Source organism: Phaseolus vulgaris, chromosome 7, assembly GCF_000499845.2.
Source record: "Phaseolus vulgaris cultivar G19833 chromosome 7, P. vulgaris v2.0, whole genome shotgun sequence".
Taxonomy (NCBI): Eukaryota; Viridiplantae; Streptophyta; class Magnoliopsida; order Fabales; family Fabaceae; genus Phaseolus; species Phaseolus vulgaris.
In genome coordinates this window covers 25757270-25779140 of record NC_023753.2, presented here as the reverse complement: position 1 = coordinate 25779140, position 21871 = coordinate 25757270, and the positions used below count along the sequence as shown (strand labels likewise).

Sequence of the window (21871 nt, the reverse complement as noted above, 5' to 3'; positions counted from 1 at the left end):
TTAAAAAAATTGTTGTATAACTGATTGAGTATTTTGCATGAAAAATATATGTAAATTATTTTATATAAAAATATAAGAAATATGCGAGAAAATAAAATAGTATAATATCTTGATAAGAAAGTACTGGAGTCTGCATGGGATGGCATTAATTCCTAAAAACATGTTAATGTTTTATTTACCATGTCTTAGAAAATTATGCATGCCATACTTTTTTAAATTTAAATAATTTTAGTAACTATAAATATCTGTTTAAATTCTTTAAAAAAGAGTATTTTAATATTTTTTTATAAAATTTGATTTCTCATGTACTGTCACTTTTTATATTATCAATTAATAAAATTATTAAAAATATAACTTTTCATATAACTATTATTATAAAATATAATAGGATTATTGTAAAGGCCTATAAAATAGTTTTAGATTATGAGTGGTATAATTAAAATGACACTTAAATATTTTATTATTAAAATAAAAAATATATATAAATAAAAAGTTAATTATTTAACTTTTATTCTAATATAATCACTATTAACAATAGTTTTTTTTTTCTATGTCTTTTCTCTATATTTCTAACACTATCCTTCATCAAACTGATATCAAATTGACCAATATCGAATCTTGATAATGACTAGAGTAAAATTGTCTAGTCAAAATTTTGATTGAAATAAGTTTAGTTTTGCTCATTTTTTTTTTTTTTGAATTAGTTTTAAGTTTTTTTATTTACTTAATAGATAAGGTACTTGAGACTTTAGGACGAGTCTCTGTTAGTTCAGAATCCTAGTGATATATTTGGGTAGTTGATCAAAAGTCTATGATGCATGTTAGACTATCTCTATTTTCTTTAGGAATTGAAGTTCTTTATCGGTACACCTACTTTTAATCAAATAAGATAAACTAGTTTTACTTTTCAATAGAATCTTGGATTAAAAGATCTGAATGTGGAAGTGACATGGTCACAAGCTTCAAATTTTCTTATAGAATTTGTTGTTGAGTAAATTAAAGTGTTTTGATTGAGATTGAATGTGAAAGAATATGCATGGTATATTTTGTTGAATTGGTAGATTACATGTTGATTGTGTTTGAATTGTAGTATGAATAATTTGAAGTGTAAACATTAATGAATGTTGGTTGTTTGAATTTGAATGAATGTGATTTAGAAATCATGAATGTATAGATATAAAAGTTGACATATAAGTTCAATGAAAATATAGATCAAACTCCGAGTAAGGTGATATCATTTTAGTAATATATGTTTTATAAAATACAAGTTTGAGGATTGATTTTGAATAAAATCTTAAAAAGTATTAATTTTATGAAATTTTCTTATGATATCTTTTGCTTTAAGTAAAAACTTTTGGTTCAAACAAAAGATCACCATTCAAACTAAAATATAACAATATAACTTAACTAATGTTAACGAAAGATCACCGTTTAAACTAAAATATAACAATATAATTTGACTCATGTAAAAGAATTTTCTCTCAAACGAAAATTAAGTGAAAAATTGGGAATCCAAAAGATTATAATTTACAAAATTCGCTCTACTAAATGCTATCTATAGAGAAAATGTGTAACTTACTAAGAAAACTATCCAGCAGTTAGGTATCCCATAAATATAGGCTATGTTCGTATTCAAATCTCAAATCCTTACTAAATTAATACAATTAATTACAGAAAGAAATTAAACGTATATATGGGCCATATTCTCACTGATTTCTACAGAGTATCCAATGTGCAATTATTTAATGCAACATACATTATATATATATATAATATATATATATATATATATATGTATATGTATGTATGCATATATTATACAATATTTCATAACTAATAGGTATTTTGTCAAAAAAAATTCTAACTATTTCCCTTTATAGATTTTCAATTTTTACTCGTTTTATCATTTCATTTTATTCACACAGTTTACTATCATATATTTTTCTATATATTTTAATTATTATTTTCATACTTTATTATTTCATAATCCATTAAATTTTTTAATATACAATTAAAGGGAAATGTTTCTAGTAATACTTTTGTTATGTTTTATAAATATGTTTTTCAAAATGTAAATTAAGTAAGTTTGCTTTTTTTTATTCAAGTTATTTTAATTACAATTTATATGTTTATTACATTTGCTAGGTTGAATAATTTTTATTTTTGAGATTTTGTTTTGCTTCATCCGTAGAAAACACGTGCTCATGTTTATTCATATTTGTTACTTCAAAATAATATAATTTTAAGAAAACATACAATTTTATAATAATAACATTTCAGAAAGTATATGATAAATATTTTGTAACTAAAAAGTTATATACTCACCTTTGAGTAAAGAGGTGACATGGTTATGTATTTTTCTTAAATAAAAAATAATTTTTATTTATTAAAAGATAATTTTAACTAAAAAGTACTACTAAGTGTAATTAAAAACGACGCATCATTTATACCATGATATAAATTATATAAATGACATGATATTATAAATATAATATGTAATAATTACATAATTATCATAAATTAATTTTTTTTACCTTATTATTGTTTTGTAATATTATTTCTTAAGTATTGCTATTGAAACCAACATTCTAACATTTCGATATGAACTAAATTAAAATATAAAAATGGAGTTACAATATTATCACATCATTATAATACAGCTTTTATAAATTTCATATAAAAATAGATAAATAAATTGTAATGAAATAAAGATATAAAAGAGTCTTTCTACTATTCTAAGGAACATCTTTATCAACTTCCGAATCCCAATGATTTGACTTTTGTATATGACTCTAACCAGTGTTAACAATGGCGGTTGTTACCAAAAACACACTGAAAATGGATATCAGTGAGTTGAGAAAAACAGTGGAGGAAGTGGAACTTGTTGATGCTCATGCTCACAATATAGTTTCTCTTCACTCCAACTTTTCCTTTATTCACGCCTTTTCCGAGGCCAATGGTGACGCCCTTACTTTCTCACCTAACTCTCTTTCTTTCAAGGTAACTTCGCTTTTACAATTTATTCTCTAACTTTGCTTCATCTACGTTCTATTGTTGTGTTGGAGCAACGTTTTTTTTAATTGCCATGTGCTGCAAACTTTGAGGGACATCGATTCATACTTCCAACAGTAAAAAAGAGTCAACGAGTCTGAACTAATGGACGTGTAATCTGTGACTCTTCACTAGGTGGTCAACTACTTATGTGTCAATGCTGGAACTCTTTCTTATTGTACTATTTATTGATCTTGTTTGAAGAAACTTACTCGTGATTTTATATTTTTTCAATCAATTTTGACTCACAAGGAAAGTGTTAGAGAGCAGGAAACTTCTAACCAATATTGCATTTGATTAGTTATAATGGGTTTTGGTTTTGGCGGTTTAGTTATTCTTTGGTTGGATTACATTCTGCTGTCACTACTAACAAAGGAAATAATCAATGCTTAGATTAGATTAACTGAGATTAGCATTTAATTAGTGATAATAAACCTAAGGTAAAGGGAGGAAATCAAATTAGATTTACACTTTTTCATCTTTCTGTTCATACAGAGCTATGCATAAAAAAGTCATTTCTCTTAAGCTTACTCTTAAGCAATTCAAGGTGCTTACATGAGTCAGGGTGCTGTCTCCATGTATCAGAGTGTTGGTGAATTTGATGGGGATTTCAGCACTTGTGCACTACTTTACTCTTCAACTTATATTTGCTAAAATATTATCCTCTAAAAAACTTATTTGAGGAACTTTATTTTCAGTCTGGCTGGAATCTCATTGTAACAGCCTATTTTGTCTTGTTAATATAACAGAGAAATTTAAGAGATATTGCTGAGCTGTATGGATCCGAGATATCCTTGCAAGCTGTTGAAGACTACCGGAGAGCATCCGGAATGCAATCCATCTGCTCATCATGCTTTAAAGCTGCAAGAATCACTGCCATACTTATTGATGATGGCATACAATTGGACAAAAAGCATGACATAGAATGGCACAAGAGTTTTATACCTTTTGTTGGTAGAATCTTAAGAATTGAACGATTGGCCGAGGAAATCCTCGATGAGGTGAGTTACCAGCACAAAATCACTTTTAATTTGCATTATCATGCTTATTAGGTATCTTTGGTAAAATTTCATAACAGTATTTCTCGGGGACAAAAAAATTCCATTCTGGTATTAGTTTAATGTTACTGTTTGTTTCCACGTGATTATATATGCAGGAAAGAGAATACTGTATTCAAATCCCTTCTCTATTGTTTAAGTTAGAGGGTTAGGCCTTCAAAATTTCAGACATCCGTGCTACTTCCTTTCTGTGAAAGCATTTTATAAAATTAAAGAAAAAACAGGAGTTTCGAAATGAGGAGAAATATGTTGTGTTTTGCAAGGTTCATTCTGGACCAGTAGTTTTGCACATGAACTTTCACAATATGTGCATCCATTTCGAAGGCTTCATCTGCGTAGCTATTTACAGAATTTCTTAAATTGTTTCTGCAAATTAATGTTCGAATACATTAAGCATAACTTATCAGAGAAAATTCTTTAAGTAGAGATTCCTTAGTCTTTGTTTGAAAGAAAATTTCCGACTAAATTATAATTTAATCAACTTTATATCACATCTTCCATTTGGATTTTGTGAAGTTTGAGTATTAAACAGCAACTTACACATATGCTCTTCAAGGGAGAAAAGGAATGAAGAAACTAGTAAGTGATTTTTTTCCAACATTTTAAGATCCCATAGTATTTGACTGGTAAAAAGGGATTTTGATCCTTACAGTCTATGGGATGCTGAAATTTCCAAGACATCCCATCATGATAGCAGGTCAGAAAGTTATTTGCTTTCCACCAGAACCAGAATTGATCAATTGATGAGGGATTCTCTGCTATGCTTGATGCCTAAAATTATAGCTTGTTAAGCCATGTGAAGGTCTTAAAGAAACTTCGGTGACATTTTTAGTTTTGGTGCTCTTTCTTATTATGATTTCAAGACTCCTTCAAATTGCCATCCTTTAATCATTTTTTCACCTTGAATTTTAATATATATATATATATATAGTAATATCAACTTTGTCTACTATTTTCTCTAATTTTTATGGACAGTGAATGTTTCATTCTCTCTGGAGATTATTATGCGGCAATTGAGTCTAAAAGTGAATTCGGAAAATTCAAAGAAATTAAATTTTATTTGGGAAATTATTCTCATCAGAAGTCTGTGAATCAAGGCCACTGCTGTTAGTTAGGGAATATGTAATTGTTCAATTGTATATTTTGCAAGCTCCTATTTAATTGCAGCCGTCTATTTGCAGTCTTATTTATGTTCTGCCTCTAGGTCATTCACCTTCTTGTTATATTATCTTATATATAAATCTGATGTTGAAGGACTTGCCTGATGGATCTTCTTGGACTGTGGATTCATTTACTAAAGCATTTGTCTCAAAGCTGAAATCATATCCTTTATATGTTTTTCTCTCTATCTCTCTCCACACACTGCACGCAATGCTGTTTTTTTAGCTGTATTAGAATATAATATTTTAGCTGTATTCCTTAGCAATGCTGTTACAGTTGCTGGTGAGATATTTGGATTGAAAAGCATAGCTGCATACCGCAGTGGCTTAGAAATCAATACTAATGTTACTAAAAAGGATGCTGAGGAGGGACTGAGGCAAGAATTGATTGGTGAGTAGAGTGTGCAGGTTTGTTTTAATATAATCTGTTTCGGTATATTCTTTCTCACCTTTCTTTACTTTCAGCTGGGAAGCCTGTCCGTATTGCAAACAAAAATCTTATTGACTACATCTTCTTGCTAAGTTTGGAGGTTGCTCAATCCTATGACCTGCCAATGCAGATACACACGGGGTAATGGACAGTTTTAAATTGTTTGATACTTTTACATATATTGATATCCAAGTATTTTGGGGGAATACATAATAAAAGCTGTGGATACTGAAACTCTTTAGGAATTTCAAAATATTACTCAGCTAAGATCAATTCAAATAATTTCATTTCTATGTGCTTAACAGAACCGTATTAGTAAGGTTACTTGAACAACAAGGCATATACTATCTTACATTTTGTTCTCAAAACATCAATGATAGGTGAAATTAGTTTGCACCTTTTCCATTTCTAGGATTTACCACACTTCTCTATATGTCAAAGATACTGTTTTTTTCTCTATTTACAGCTGTCAGGCAAAAATCACCATGATTCTCAGCTTTAGGATACTAATTTTTCTTTTGTTAACTAGCTTTGGGGATAAAGATTTGGATATGCGACTGTCCAATCCTCTTCATCTACGTGCAGTTCTTGAGGACAAGAGATATTCGAAGTCTCGGATTGTTTTTTTGCATGCATCCTATCCATTCTCAAGGGAAGCGTCATATCTAGCCTCTGTTTACTCACAGGCAAACATTTTACAACTCAATGACTCGGTATTAGTATATTTGAGTTACTGGTTAACTGGCATGTAACACAGTCTCTCTCTTTCAGGTCTACCTTGATTTTGGGCTGGCAATTCCAAAGTTGAGTCTACATGGGATGATTTCTTCAATGAAGGAGCTATTAGAATTGGCTCCAATAAATAAGGTGACAATATAACAAAATAAATTGAATATTATGTGTAAATTGCAAAGGAATAAGAATTTTATAATGAAATTAGAATCTTCTTGAACTTTGGGTTATCCCATGAAACCTGTAAATTGCAAGATTTTCTGGCCACGACAATTTATTGTTTCACGAGAATAAACTTTGCAATGCAGGTGATGTTCAGTACCGATGGCTATGCATTTCCTGAAACATTTTACTTAGGTTAGTTTGTAGTGTTTATCTCTTTGTGGCTTTTGCTGAGTTTGAAAACTCGTAACTCATATGGTGTGAATACTACTGGTTAATGCTATGAGTTTTTATTTTACAGGTGCAAAGAAGTCTCGTGAAGTTGTCTTCTCTGTTCTACGTGATGCATGCATTGATGGTGATCTCTCAGTTCCTGAGGCTGTGGAAGCTGCAAAGGACATCTTTGCAAGAAATGCAATTCACTTCTACAAGATTAGATCAGCTAACGGCGTTATCAGTTCACGTAGTAATTTGTCCCAAAAGTTGAATGATGACCTAGACATTGACGTCTCACTTGTTCGTCTCATGTGGGTTGATGGTTCAGGACAGCACAGATGTCGTGTGAGTCTCCCTCCCTCAAGCGCTTTCCTTTTACTTCATTGTTCTTGGTTAACCTTGGGAGGAAATTATAGAAAGATGTTTACTTTGAGTTTTCAAATGCTAGGTCATTCTTTATTCTGTTTACATTTGGAATAAATCTAAATTGCATGGTTCTCACTCCAATCATGTTGTATATAGTTAGTTTAGTGTTTTTTCTTAGATATGATATTATTATGGAGAAGAGAAAAAGATGAAATCTATGCTAGAAAAGTTCTGCTTTGGTTTTGCTGCATTACATAACGTTTCAGTTGCATTATTGTTGACAAAGTGAACAGAGAAGTCAGGAATAATGTTGGATGCTAGATGCATTTTCAATCTCTAGAGAAATTGTTGGAAACAAGTTGACTGAGTTCAGGTTTATGTCTTAAGTGAAAAAATAATATGAAAATCCGCCCCCCTCCCCACTGAATTGCTGAGACATTATCTCCTTTCACACCTTTTGTCTCACTTGAAATTCAGAATACTAAGTCACTTTCTAGGAAGTTCTAATGCTGCATCCCTCATTTCCTAGTGCACATACTGGGATTGCAAATTTATGTCTTTAGGCACTTAAACTTCTGGCTGTACAGGCCTGGAAAAGTTCCGTTCAGCCAGTTTATGAATTCTTTTCTTTAAATTACATATTGAGATGGAGTTGTATTTTATTTCAGGGGGTTCCTAAAAAACGTTTCAATGATGTGGTTGTTAAGAATGGGGTTGGTTTAGCATTTGCGGCTATGGGATTCTCTTCTCTTATGGATGGACCTGCAGACGGATCTGGTCTAACTGCAGTTGGTGAAACAAGATTAATCCCTGATTTGTCTACTCTAAGGAGAATTCCATGGTAAATAATGTTTTTCTTTACAGGATATGAGCATTTTGCATAAATTAAACTTCCTTTACAATTGATTCTCAAATTATCAAGAATATAATATTCTTCAATAAATTAACGATGGAAAAGCTGAAAGGGAAATATCTTTTTTTGCCTTTTAAACTCCCTCGCCCCATTATGAGATATACTTGTTTATGCGCAGTGCAATAGTTTTCAGTCTTTATAAATTGTATGAAGAACTCAAAACAGTGAACCTTCCAATTTCCTTCCCTCAATTGGCAGCTGGCATTTTGGTCTCTCATGTCATTGAAGTTTCGGAACCAGATAATTTTGGATTATTATCCTATGTTTTTCTTTTCCTTGTGTCTTTTTCTCATTTCATTTTATATCAGTAATTGTTTTACTACTCATGTTTTGTTTATCTTATTATGCAAGTATCTTGTTTCTTTTCGTTTTCTTCTTTCTATTAAATCAATTTTGTATTTAATTGTTGCCATGTTTATTAACTAAGTAAATAGCAATTGCATCATGGCATGGTTCAAGTGTCTTCCAGAATGGAAGTCATCTTAAGGTGTAGGCTTTTTTTTATCCAGAAATATATTCTTAAGACAGATACAATTTTGTTAACTAATGCAACTCTCTTTTGAATAGGAATGAAAAAGACGAAATGGTTTTAGTTGACATGTGTGTTAAACCTGGTGAAGCTTGGGAATATTGCCCAAGAGATGCCTTAAGAAGAGCTTCTAAAATTCTGAAAGATGAATTTGACTTGGTACGAAGCAGAGTTTCTTTTATCCATTGAGAAGTATACGATATTTAACTTTTTCTTCTGCTTCCACTTCCAGGAAATGAAGGCAGGATTTGAGAATGAATTTATTCTCTTAAAGAGGCTAACAAGGTATGTTACATAATGTTATCTCTATGATCGGAATAGTACAATTTACAGGCAATTTGTTAAAAATGTGGAGAAAAAAAAATTCAGGGAAGGTAAAGAGGAATGGATACCATTTGACACGAGTCCATACTGCTCCACATCAGGATTTGATGCTGCTTCCCCCGTACTTCATGAAATTGTCAATGCTCTTCATTCCTTGGGAATTTCAGTTGAACAGGTAAAAAGAATTTGTGACATGATGAATTGTAAGTGAATGTATGATATGACTTTGTATGATTTTCATTGACTACTACTTTTATCTTCTGAAGATTGATTTCACATAAATGAAACAAGATTAGGGTGAACCTAATACACTCTGTAAAGAGAATTAATAGTAATTAACAGGGCTCAACCAAAACACTATATTCTTAAAACTGAAAGTAAGCATTGAAAAGCCCATCAATCATGAATAATTTGGGCTTAAGCATGACCAAGGTCCTTAAAAGGATTATCCTTTATAGCATGTTTTAAGACATTGTCTGATACTTCTTTTCCAGCTGTCACCCTTGGCCCACTTTTTAAACTTACCTTTTTTCCTTAATATCCTAGATACATGGTGAAGCTGCAAAAGGTCAATTTGAGGTGGTTTTGAAGTATTCCATTTGCACTAAAGCTGCAGACAACTTAATTTTCACCCGTGAAGTTGTTAGGGCAATCGCCAGAAAGCATGGCTTGCTAGCAACTTTTATTCCAAAGTAAGTGGCAAAGTTTGTTGTAGTGTTATATGATATCCGTGTATTAGATTTTTGAACCAAAGAAAACCAAATTTGCATCTGAAAGCTACTTTGAAGACTATGCCAGCTTATTTGACACCATGTGGGCACAATTGTATAGTGATAATGTTGTAAAGAAGCCCATACTTGTATCTTCTACGGAGAAAGTGTCAATGAAAGTACCCTCGTGATTTGGATATATGCTAACTTAACAATATCTAAGCAAGACTTATACTTCAGGACTATTTCTCTTACTACCACTTTAAAATACCCGGTCGAATTTAAAATGTGAAAATAAATAATTTTAATAAATTTGTATACAATCAACTCTTTTATCATAAAATTATTAGTAATGAATGCTTTTACAATCAATGTGAAGTCACATATATCATACATGCTGTAGAGGGGTATGTTAATAAAACATAATTGCAGCTGATGAACTATCTAATGTAACTGTTAAAAATATTTTTGTTGTAACGACAGTTTTGTCATGCTATTTTTTAAGGTACGCATCAGATGATTTGGGTTCTGGGTCGCATGTTCATCTTAGCTTGTGGCGCAATGGCCAAAATGTATATATGGGATCTGGTGGATCATCTAAGCATGGAATATCAACTTTGGGAAGAGAATTTATGGCTGGAATTCTACAACATCTTCCTTCAATCTTGGCATTTATAGCACCACTCCCTAACAGGTTGCTCTTACGTTGTCTTATTCTCTGTTTTTTGACCGAAACTGATGTTATTGTATGCATTATATTGCCAGCAATAATAAAGTTTTAGTTGTTCGGAGTAAGATAGGATTCTTTTTCCCTCTTTAACAAGCGTTATAGTAAAATGCAAATACCCCCTTTTGGAATTATGCTGCAATGTCTCTTAGCTATCTGAATTCCTCACAGTTATGATCGATTGCAACCCAATACATGGAGTGGTGCGTACCTTTTTTGGGGAAACGAAAATAAGGAGGCTCCATTGCGTGCTTCATCTCCACCTGGAACTCTTGACGGTCTAGCCACTAACTTTGAGATGAAATCATTTGATGGTTCTGCCAATCCATACTTGGGCTTAGCAGCCATAATTGCTGCTGGCATTGATGGGCTTCGAAGGCATCTTCCTCTTCCTGAACCTGTTGGTAAAATCATATAACCTTTATTATATGTTTATATTAACCATGAACTGTAAGATATTAAAATAGTTAGCTATTGTGTTAGTTTGTATTAACTTGTGGAAGAAGTTCAATATAAATTGTATAAATCTTTCATTAGAAATCTTGTAAAAAAACCTGTTGGGACTTAAGCGTACTACATTACACTATAATGCACTATACTGACCGTTGCAGTCTTTTGTGTTTCCTATATTTACTTTTCAGTTTTTTTAGTAGACAGACTTACTAGTTCCTTAAAATGCTTATGGTTTTGCAATGTGGGACCTAAATCCAAAATGGCCATCACATGGAAAGTATACTCTAGAAGGAATAAAGAGTCCAAAAGAGAGATAGAATTCTAGTGAGGTGGCACACGGCTACTGCATTTGCAGAAGGAATTCTCTTAGCTTATTCTGTTTTACAGCCTCTTTAATAGGACAGTAGGGGAATAAGGGAAGGCAAAAAAGAAGATTGTACACGGGTTGTTAGGAGAGTGTCTCTATATAGGACTCATAGGCTTTGGTTTATCTTTTTCATTGACTGTAATAACTTTGGTAGATTCTCTTTTATATCAAATAATACAGTTGCAGTGAAATCCTTGTTGGGGTTTGCATCAGAAGCCGAGGAAGCACAGTGGAAGCTGAATTTTATTTTCTTCTATCAAGTTTAATTCCAAATTTGCTGTCTTTTTTCATCTCTTTGTCTTTCATGTTCCTTTTACCAATCTACATAACGATTGCATAAATTTTTGTTGGGAATCTTACAATTTTTAGCTCCTGTATACAAATATCAATACAAACTTCTCATTTCATGTATGAAACAGATACAGATGCAAATCCGGAAATCCTTCAGAGATTGCCAGCATCCCTTTCTGAATCTTTGGATGCTCTCCATAAGGATGAGTTCCTTAAGGAATTTATCAATGAGAAGTTGCTAACTTGCATAAAATCAATTCGAAAGGTATGTATTCGATGTAGATGCCTTTTACCCTTGGGTTGCTGTTAAGCACTAGTTAGCTGCATGTTAGAGATATCAGACAAATGTTTTGCTTATTTTTTGTTTAAGCATGTTTTTCAAAATGTATTGTTTCTGTCCTTAAATATCTGTCCCGTATCAAACTATCAATAGACTAATCATGCTTTATGTAATAAATCCAGGAAAATGCTCCTCCAAAGTTTATCTCTAAAGTGAGCAAGTAATGATGTCTCTATAATCCATCCTTAATTAGTGGATTAAGATTTTAATAAACTTTCTTTTTCTTGGCACACTCATCAAATTAAATTGTGTGAATATACAAACCCTAAATCTTAAATCCTAAATCTTAAACCCTAAATCCTAAACCCTAAATCTTACAGAAATCTTAAACCATAAATCCTAAACCCTAAATCTTACCGAAGAATTATTTGAAACATCAAACTTTGTAGTAATGTTACTAGAGATTTCTTTGTATACATGGATTTGAATAGTTTTCTAGAAGACCAAGGAAAAGAAAGTGAGAAAAAAAATTAATTTTTTTTATAAATTAAATTAATTTATGCTAATCATAATTTGTAAAGATTTATCTGCAGTAGTTTTTTCCAAGTCTGATTTTTAAGGTATGTACAAACTAATTTTAACTTCTGGAAAATTTTGTTTTATTTTTAAAAATATTTATGTTGGAGATCTCATATCTACTATAAATAAAATCAATTCATAAGTGATTGCAAATTCCATCTTAGAAGCTGATAAAGTTGAATTATTAAGACAATATATTGGACAATATTGGAAGTTTGCAAATTCCATCTTAGTTTCATTTCTATGATTTTCTTAGCCAAAAGCTGCTAATTTTGATGCTTAATGTGACTTATATTATCAGGCTGAAATTGAGCATTACACGAAGCACAAGGATGCATACAAGCAACTCATTCACCGTTACTGAGCTAGTTGCCTTTTGTAGAATTCAAGACTGGTTTTGAGCACAGTTTAAGATCTGGTGAAATCTTAGCAATGACCAATTCATGTTACTTGCTTTTACTCTCGAGCTTTATGGTTCAGAGTAAAGACAATAATGGTCGTATCTTTTTTATATTCTGTCTTAACTATTATGTGTATCTTATACGTATCTATTCTATGTACCCTATTCCTAGTAAGATATGAATCATGGCCAATTTCTCTATATTTTTAAGATCTTCAAATTTTAAATAACATGTGGATTTAGTTTTTTTGTCTAAATATTTATTATAATTTTTAAAGTTAAGAACGATTACATTTGCATATTTTTGAAGTTTGAGGATTAAATTATTTGACCTTGTCTAATGAATCGGCATTCTCCAATTTTGCTTTTTTTTTTATCAACATAGTTTCTAACATAGCGTCACAAAATCCTTTAATCTGAAATGAACATTTTTCTTGTTGCACAAACACAAATTAATTCACCCTACAAGTTACTGAAATACTGAAAGATCCTTTTTACAATCCTTAAATGAGATTCTTTAGAATCTATCTAAAATCTTGCAGGCGTTATGTATCTAAGTCTACTTATAATAAGATAAAGAAAATATGTGATCATACCTCTGTAAAATGTTTGATATACTTTCTTATCATTTTCGTCCTTGTTAAGAATAACAAACGCATGCAGGGGAGTGTTTATAGGCTTTGCGTCTGACATGTTGAGTTTTTTTCAACACTTAGACGTATTTTTTATGGATAATAATATCCCTTCTCTTTGTTTGATCTCGAGGCCAAGAAAGAACTTGAACTCTCCCATCATACTCATTTTTTAATTCACCCTTGCACAAAAATTTTAATAGCACGGAAGATAATATCAACATAAATTTGAACAATGATAAAATCTTTGTTGTATTATTTACAAAATAAGATTGCATCAATTTTTCCTCTTGCAAACTCATTTTTTTAGAAGAAAATTGTTTAGTTTATCACACTAAGCTCTAAGAGCTTGTTTAAGACCGTCTTTTTAAGTTTACATAGATTTTCTTATTTAAGAAAGCACTTTTAACGCCAATTGTGAAAGCTTTATTTTTTTTAAGCAATTAAGATTAACAAAACAAAATCTTTATTCCTTCAAGACGTGCAACAAGAGCAAATATTTTAATAAAATTTTATACAAATATTTTAGTAAAATTTTATACTTTTTTTTTTTTTTTACAATAGTTTTGTGCTACCAATCTAACCTTATTTTTAATCATATTACCATCTTTGTTAAGCTTGTTTCTTTCAGTCTTGTTTTAATCACATTGGTCAAATGGAGGAGGTACTAATGACGGACATAATTGTTAGTAAATTAGTTGATTTTTTTTTTCATGGTTAGAATTCAATCTTTGTATATTAGAGCTTGCTTTACATTATTTGGTTCTTCTCGAAAAACTAAAATTGGAGTAGCTTCGCTCTAAAAGACAAATCGATTCTAACATCCTCGTTTCTTTCTCCTAAGATTTGATCTTGAAAATAAGCTGAAACATATTTTCACTTCTCTTAAAAGTTTTCGCCAATCTATGTTAGGCCTTCGTCTAAAGCTTCAACTACCTTAGACTCTTTTGTTTCTTCATTTGACAAAAAAAATTTGTGTATTCTAGTAATGCGAAGATATACAAAATTTAAGTAACGGTCTAATACTCTTTTATTAATTTTGAAAAAAATCATCAAAATTTGCATTTATGATTTTTTTACTTGAATTTATCAAAATAATCAAGAAATATACCTTATCACATAATAGCTCATTTAAACTACCGTATAATTCATATTAAAAAGTTGAGAAAATAATTATTTTATCTATTTTTTAAAATTATTTTATCAATTTTCTAATAAGTAGTTAAAGGTCCACAAGCTTACGTTTTTATTTCTTCTATAATAAAATATTATTAGAATTTTAATTTTTTGAATAAATGAAGTTATTTGAATATCTAAAAAGTATTGTTTCTAGAACAAAATCTCAAATAAAACTATTACAAAAATTTAAACTAAAGTATTATTTTTGTTGGGGAAGCTAGTTTTATTTGAATTTTATTTACACAAAGGTGCGAAAGAAGAACACAACCCAATAACGACCTGAGCAAAATACGAACACAGATCTTGTTGGTGCCACAGGAGAAGGCAACATCAACAGTCGAAACCGACAGAAACTTGCAAGAGAGAACCGCTGAATCGCGGAATTGTTAACCAGGTGCGTTCTGCATGAATTGTGACCTAGAAACAAACAATTCCTGAGTAGTTTTTTTTTTTCTTTTGCTTTTTTCTAGTGTCCAAGCTCGCTGAATCGACTCTAAACTCGCGACTTTACTCGTGTTTGTTCGATTTCGCCAGAGCCTACTCGAAAACGATTCTAGTGCGAGTTATTTGTATTTGAAGTTTAATGTCCTAAATTTACCCTTTAACTAAGAGTTTTTCTCTGCTATTGATTTCAAACTGCTTTAGGACAGAACATGGCATCAAAAAGGGAAAGGGGTGTTGGTGATAGAGTAGAGGATCAAGGTCTGGATAATGAATCAAAAAGGCAGAAGCTGGATGAGGATTCTTCTCCTTCTCCTCTGGTCTCCATTGCGAATCCACTTTCTGGGTTGGCCAATAATTATGCTGACATTGATGACGAGGAAGAATATGTTAGAAGGGAAAGGAGTTCTGTTAATGAGAGGAGGAATGATGGGTCCCAGCACAATGGGCATAGACATGGAGAGGCTGATCATAGTGATGAAGAAGACGATTCACGTGAACAATTATTTAGTGGAAGAAACAATCGCCAGGTTGAGGTTCGGAAGGACTGTCCTTATCTCGATACTGTTAATAGACAGGTGCTTGACTTATCTGGTCCATTGTTGATAGTAGTTTTACTGATTTTTCATGCTATTTGAATTTTTATGACATTTATGCACGCGCAGGTTTTGGATTTTGACTTTGAAAAATTCTGTTCTGTCTCCCTGTCGAATTTAAATGTGTATGCATGTTTGGTTTGTGGGAAGTATTACCAAGGGAGAGGGAGGAAGTCTCATGCATATACACATAGTCTGGAAGCAGGACACCATGTTTATATCAATCTCCGCACTGAAAATGTCTACTGTCTTCCTGATGGTTATGAAATTAATGATCCTTCATTAGATGACATTCGGCATGTTTTAAATCCAAGGTTAGTCTTTTTTTTTTTATTTGGCTTTGCTGCAGACAATATTTTAGCTACATCTCTCTGTCTCTATCGTCATAAGCTGTTGGCTGGTGACTATGTTCATATTATAATATTTTGTGCAATGTATGTCAGCTGTTGTTAGCCGGTTAGAGTATTTATTTACCACTTGTATCTCCCCAGAAAAGTGATTTTTATCCACTCTGGTAGCTCAAAATTCATGCTATGGACCTTCGTAATAAGTTATTAACACCAAGGATTGTGGTTGAATTTGTCATCTGCTTACACAAAGTTTGTGAGCTTCTAGACTTGAGCCTTGGCTTGGACACTCTGTGAATAGGTATGAGATTGGATCCTTACTGGTGTTAAACGTATCCCCATCCACTCTATGGTAGGGCCAATGGTGAGCCCTAAACTAGAACTATCCCTAGACAATGCATCTGATCTGACGGGTAGATTGGGGGTCAACCTTGGAATCCCTTTTACATACCCAAAATAAAAATAGTTTCTTTGCATGGTGGCATAAGAAATAATTGTTTTACCCTTGTTTATTATCTCACTGATGTTAATATCTGTATCTTTATAATAAACAATGGCTTTTGTTTTTATGAGCTATGGGTTTGGGCTTTGTACTATGAGTCATGGTTGATTTCTTAATAAATTCAGTCACGTACATAGCATCTTTATGATTTGCATGTTGACATAATTTATCTTCTATTTTCTGCCTGTGTATGTGCCTAACTGCTTGTAATATGCTTGTTTGATGTTTATCAAATTATCAGCACTTGCTGTCATCATAAAAGATCAAGCTTCAATTTTCTGTAATTTAGAATCACATTGAAATATTTATTCACCGTTGATTAAGTTATCATCATCGTTATCATTTATGATTCTGCAGTATCTTATGTTTTCAGTATCTTGTGCATTCATATAGTTCTCTATATGCAGATTTACTGCAAAAGAAGTTGAACAACTTGACAAAAATAAACAGTGGTCTAGGGCACTTGATGGTTCTAGTTACCTCCCTGGAATGGTATATTTTTCATGCTTATAAGAATGAAATTTTTTAATATTATAGGAAGTTTGTTAGGTGTTTTATGGCCTACATTTATCCATTATACTATGACTTTTCAGGTGGGACTTAATAATATAAAGGAGACTGATTTTGTGAATGTAACAATTCAATCCTTAATGAGGGTTACCCCATTGAGGAATTTTTTCCTTATCCCCGAAAATTATCAACACTGCAAATCTCCACTGGTTAATCGATTTGGTGAGCTTACTAGAAAAACATGGCATGCACGGAACTTTAAAGGACAGGTTTGTTTCTGATAAATTCATTGTGTACCATATTATTATGATTTGGTGGTGACTTGTCCAACAAGATGCGTGTCAACAGGTCAGCCCACATGAGTTTCTACAAGCTGTGATGAAAGCCAGTAAGAAAAGGTTTCGGATAGGTGCACAATCTGATCCAGTTGAGTTCATGTCATGGCTTCTTAATACGCTACATGCAGATCTTAAGACATCAAAAAAGAATACCAGCATAATCTATGAGTGTTTTCAGGTTCTTCTTTATCCACTGTAATTTTCTTTTCTTTTGGTTCACATGTTGCTGGCAGAAGCTATTCACTAGGTGTGTTTGTTGTTTTAATTTAACTGTGGTTGCAGGGTGAACTTGAGGTTGTGAAAGAGATTCCTAACAAAGGGACCATTGATAAAAAAGAAAACACTGAATACCAGAACAATGCTGAGAAACTTTCGGATGGGGTAAATGAACGAAATGCATTTGTCAAAGAAACTTCAAAAATGCCATTTCTAATGTTAGGGTTGGACTTGCCGCCACCTCCTCTTTTCAAGGATGTGATGGAAAAAAATATAATACCACAGGTACTAATCCACCAATGCTACTGTTCTTTTTGCATGGGATGATGTAGTTGATAATGATATAATCTGCATCGAGGTGATCTAAATTGAAGTTTAAATTGTTATTCTGTTTGTAACTGTTATATTTGAGAGACTTGTAAAAATAAGAAATTTGTGGATATTAATGTATGGAAGGATGTTTTTACACTAATGCTGGTAACTAATAGTCACTTTTAAACCATTCTTTAAGAGCAAAGCAAAGCAAATAGTTTTAGATTTACTTGACTGATTATGTCTATGTTATACATCCTTTACAGTAAATTTATCTTGTTTTCTAATCATGTCTTTGTGTTGGCTGTTTATCTTGCTACGTGCCATGGACTGCGTCTTGACTGGGAATGTGCTATTCACTTTCTCAACTCGTCCATCACACTCCCATGAGTAAACATGCTCATAGTTGCGCATTGTCCTAGTTCCAATAAAATCCCTTGCCATGAAAGGACCCTTGTTTGGTTGATATCCACTTGTTCTGATTCTCATCATGAGCTTTCAACTTCCCATTATTTTACAACTCATCTTAAAGCATATATACAAATTTCTAGCCATCTCCTTGTGGAAAAACTCCAAGAAGTTTTGTAAACACTAAAAATGACCAGGGAGACAAATTTTGAATTCCTTTTCTGGATGCTAATCTATCTGTTTTGAGCCACCTGTGCACCCATTTGTATTTTGTAGTTGAAATTCCCATCTTCTTGTTGGGTACGTTGATGCATTCATTTTAAAATATCTGCAAATACCATGGGGTTAATGGCTTTCCTTTCCCCCCAACCAGTGATACCTTTTGTTGTGTACATTCTAATTGCTCGAGATTTATGAATTTAAAACGCAAACCTGTAATTATTTTACATACCCCCTCGACATTGTACTATAGTCTAGGTTATCTTTTATTTGAATGCCGTGACCGTGATGTAAAAGCTTTAAAGCAAGTGGTAGAGTTCCCTCTAAAGCAAGGATAATTAGTTCCAATTGCAATTCCACTTTTCCACTTGTGAACTTGAGTTTTGGTTTTCATGTTTAAAGCTTTTTTATTTGGAAGTTCTATCTGTCTTATTTTTCGTACTTGCCTGCTAATATAAATTGGCTTGATTTTTAGGTTCCACTCTTTAACATACTGAAGAAGTTTGATGGTGAAACTATCACAGAGGTTGTCCGACCTCATATAGCAAGGATGAAATATCGTGTTACCAGATTGCCTAAGTATATGATTCTTCACATGCGTCGGTTTACCAAGAATAATTTTTTTGTAGAAAAGAATCCGACATTAGGTAATAATTTGTGTTGTGAGCTGTACTTTATTCAAGTTAACACCCACATACTTCTAACCTCACCCTATATTTGCTTCAGTCAACTTTCCTGTGAAGAACCTGGAGTTGAAGGATTACATTCCCTTGCCAACACCAAAAGAAAATGAGAAATTGAGATCTAAGTATGATTTAATTGCTAATGTTGTTCATGATGGCAAACCTGGTGAAGGTTTCTATAGGGTTTTTGTGCAGCGCAAATCAGAAGAACTATGGTAAGTTCTATTTCTCGATTATATAAAAAATCTCCATGAATTTGAAAGAATGAATTTATGGATGTTCAACAAAGACGAAGACTAATACCTTGTTTCTTTAGGTATGAGATGCAGGATTTGCATGTCTCTGAAACACTTCCTCATTTGGTCGCACTTTCAGAAACTTATATGCAGATTTATGAACAGCAGCAGTGAAAGGCTGAGTTCGAATCCTTTTCTATGTGCACCACAACCTTAAGCACATTATCTGCTGAAGGGTTGAGAATGAGAGATTTCAGGTGCACATAGCAGCCAGCTTGATTAGCAGGCTGCAATTGAGTTGGGATGGTTGGGGTTAAAACTAAAAATTAACCCCTGTTTCTGAGTATTGAAGCTGTCTATTTTGACCGGTTCAGTCCATAATATGCAGATGTACTGCATGCCTCCGAGTGACCCACTTGGATTTTTGTAGTACTTATCTGATAGTAAGTTCACTAGTAACACATGGAATGCGATATACCTTCAAGGGTAATCCAGATTTTGGTTCGATGAACATTCTCCCATCCCCTTCAGGAGGCTGTTTAGAATATGCTGATTTGGGACTGTTTAGTCCTTGAATCTTCAAGATCTAATGCATGGCGTTTCTTTCTATTTAACTATACAAATCATTTTTCGCACGCTAGTGTAAACTTACAAAGATTGATGTTATTGTGCTAGTGGATGATAATTAATCGGATATTGTTTCTTTTGTTCATTCAGTTCACACCCATGCCACATATGCTTAATGGCAATAAAAAAATTACACTAAGTTAATTTAATAGACCTAGCAGGGTTCTCTTAGCTCAGAACAGTGTTTGGTTTGGATACTTTCTGCACACTGGGTTCAACCTATGTTACTGGCTGTGGTCTAGGGTCATTTAATACTTCAATTTTTTTACTTGTGTACATCATGCAGTCATATCCTACTATTTCTAAAACTCTAAAGATAGCCATTTTTTTTTACTGATTCCAAACTTTCCAAAAATCATTTCTTCTGTTAATTGATTCTAATATCTTTTGATGTTATTTCTTTTTCCAACTAAGTTTCCCAGAAAGATAGTCAATAACATCTCAAAAAATTATGTACACTAACTAGTTCATCAAACAACAGGATATACTAAGTACCGTGTAACCAAAACAGTTAACTGATTAAAACAGCTAAATTACACTACCAAGACTGATTAGACTAAAATTAATTGAAAATAAAAAATTGTAAGACAAAAATTTAAATTTTGCAGAATTGTAAAATGGAACTTGTTCTTTGTGTTCATGTTCTCCCACCTTTCTTTTCTGATTTAGTCTCAGATTCTTCATCTTCGGTGTCATTCTCGGACTGAATTACTTTGTCAAAGAAACCCTCCTCCTTTGTTTCAGATTCAGAGGTGTCTTCTTCATCTCTCTCTTGGGTTCCTGTTGCCATTTCACTTCCTCCATTGTCATCATCTGTACTGCCAACCTGATCTGCACTAGTTGGTAGAAGATGAAGTACTAGTAGCAGGCTCTTGTTGTGGTGATGCTTGAGGCCCAGGAGCAAGACCCTGTACTTGATCAAGAGGGTTGGTGCAATGAGCTTCTATAAATGCTCTGCTACTGGAAGGCAAAGCTTTCTAAGAGGATGGTTTGTAATTTCAGCCGCTTTTGACTTGCACAGCGCATTAATAAAACTTCGGAATCCTAAGGGTGTCAAGTTCTCCCTGCATCATACCAATTTGAACATGCATCACCTTATCACCTTTTAAATTTTCTAAAATTATCCTTTATTTTGGATTTCAAAATTCAGAATTTGAAAATAAAAATCTCATTCTGGAAAAATAAATTCGAAATGTAACAAATACATTTTGAAAAGAAAAATCCAGAACATAAAATTTAAAAATATATTTTAGAAAAGAATTTCGAAATTCAAAAATATGTTTCAGAAATGTATTCCAGAAAAAAGGTTCGAGGAGTATTTTTTTATCCACATTTTCTTTTCATTAAGGTAATTTTGGAAGGATATTTTTGTTATTTTACTAAAAATTTGGGTGCATGTTCAAATTTATAAGGTGCGGAAAGAATTTGACCCTAAGGGTTCGGCTACTCCACGTGAGGATAGCTTGGACAACACAAATGTATACGGCTCCTAAAAATAATGGGCCTTTTCTTGCTCTACCCCCATAATTTTTAGCTGCACCCTCATAATTTCTATAAAATGACTATTTTACCCTTCATAAAAGTGACTTTTCAAATCTTTTGGAATAAGCTTATCAGAATTTTTAGAACATGGTCTCCGAAACAGAATTTCTTGAACATGATACTTCCTAAACGAACTTTTCGTGATTTTTTGAAGGCAGTTTCTTCCTGCACCCCTATATATTTTTTCCTGCACCCCGATAATTTTGTAAATTTCGAAACTGGCCCCCACAATTTTGGGATTTGGGAGTGTGCTACGGATTCATCAATCCGGAAGTGAATCATGGTGCATTCCGGATGAGGGGGTGTTCCGGAAGCAAAGTTGGCATAAATTATTG

The 21871-nt window shown here is 32.5% G+C and overlaps 2 protein-coding genes across 3 annotated transcripts; both read left to right on the top strand.

The window, feature by feature from the left end:
• The first annotated feature begins 2749 nt into the window (after positions 1 to 2749).
• Positions 2750 to 12951, top strand: LOC137828930 (protein fluG). Its single transcript, XM_068635695.1, has 18 exons — positions 2750 to 3000; positions 3801 to 4052; positions 5364 to 5432; positions 5546 to 5660; positions 5735 to 5840; positions 6229 to 6385; positions 6471 to 6566; positions 6740 to 6788; positions 6895 to 7154; positions 7844 to 8016; positions 8656 to 8776; positions 8850 to 8902; positions 8987 to 9116; positions 9488 to 9633; positions 10157 to 10345; positions 10550 to 10782; positions 11618 to 11754; positions 12650 to 12951. The coding sequence occupies exons 1-18, from the start codon at positions 2809 to 2811 to the stop codon at positions 12710 to 12712; spliced, it is 2541 nt and encodes an 846-aa protein (XP_068491796.1). The 5' UTR covers positions 2750 to 2808; the 3' UTR covers positions 12713 to 12951.
• A 1806-nt stretch (positions 12952 to 14757) lies between these two features.
• Positions 14758 to 20079, top strand: LOC137828929 (uncharacterized). 2 transcript variants are annotated; one of them, XM_068635693.1, is made up of 10 exons: positions 14758 to 14953; positions 15205 to 15578; positions 15666 to 15910; positions 16853 to 16937; positions 17039 to 17224; positions 17304 to 17471; positions 17576 to 17794; positions 18924 to 19095; positions 19175 to 19346; positions 19448 to 20079. In XM_068635693.1, exons 2-10 carry the CDS (start codon positions 15213 to 15215, stop codon positions 19539 to 19541), a joined length of 1707 nt encoding a protein of 568 aa, XP_068491794.1. In that variant the 5' UTR covers positions 14758 to 14953; positions 15205 to 15212; the 3' UTR covers positions 19542 to 20079. The 2 variants fall into 2 exon arrangements, with proteins under 2 accessions (XP_068491794.1, XP_068491795.1); XM_068635694.1 differs by having other exon boundaries at positions 14789 to 14953; positions 15210 to 15578.
• Positions 20080 to 21871: the final 1792 nt, after the last annotated feature.

Excerpts from the sequence above, each read along its gene's own strand:
- LOC137828930 (XM_068635695.1), top strand. The coding sequence starts at position 2,809 with ATGGCGGTTGTTACCAAAAACACACTGAAAATGGATATCAGTGAGTTG. Across the intron at positions 4,053-5,363 it reads CCGAGGAAATCCTCGATGAG|GACTTGCCTGATGGATCTTC; the intron begins GTGAGTTACCAG and ends CTGATGTTGAAG. Across the intron at positions 10,783-11,617 it reads TCCTCTTCCTGAACCTGTTG|ATACAGATGCAAATCCGGAA; the intron begins GTAAAATCATAT and ends TGTATGAAACAG.
- LOC137828929 (XM_068635693.1), top strand. The coding sequence starts at position 15,213 with ATGGCATCAAAAAGGGAAAGGGGTGTTGGTGATAGAGTAGAGGATCAA. Across the intron at positions 16,938-17,038 it reads CTAGTTACCTCCCTGGAATG|GTGGGACTTAATAATATAAA; the intron begins GTATATTTTTCA and ends ATGACTTTTCAG. Across the intron at positions 19,096-19,174 it reads AGAAAAGAATCCGACATTAG|TCAACTTTCCTGTGAAGAAC; the intron begins GTAATAATTTGT and ends TATTTGCTTCAG.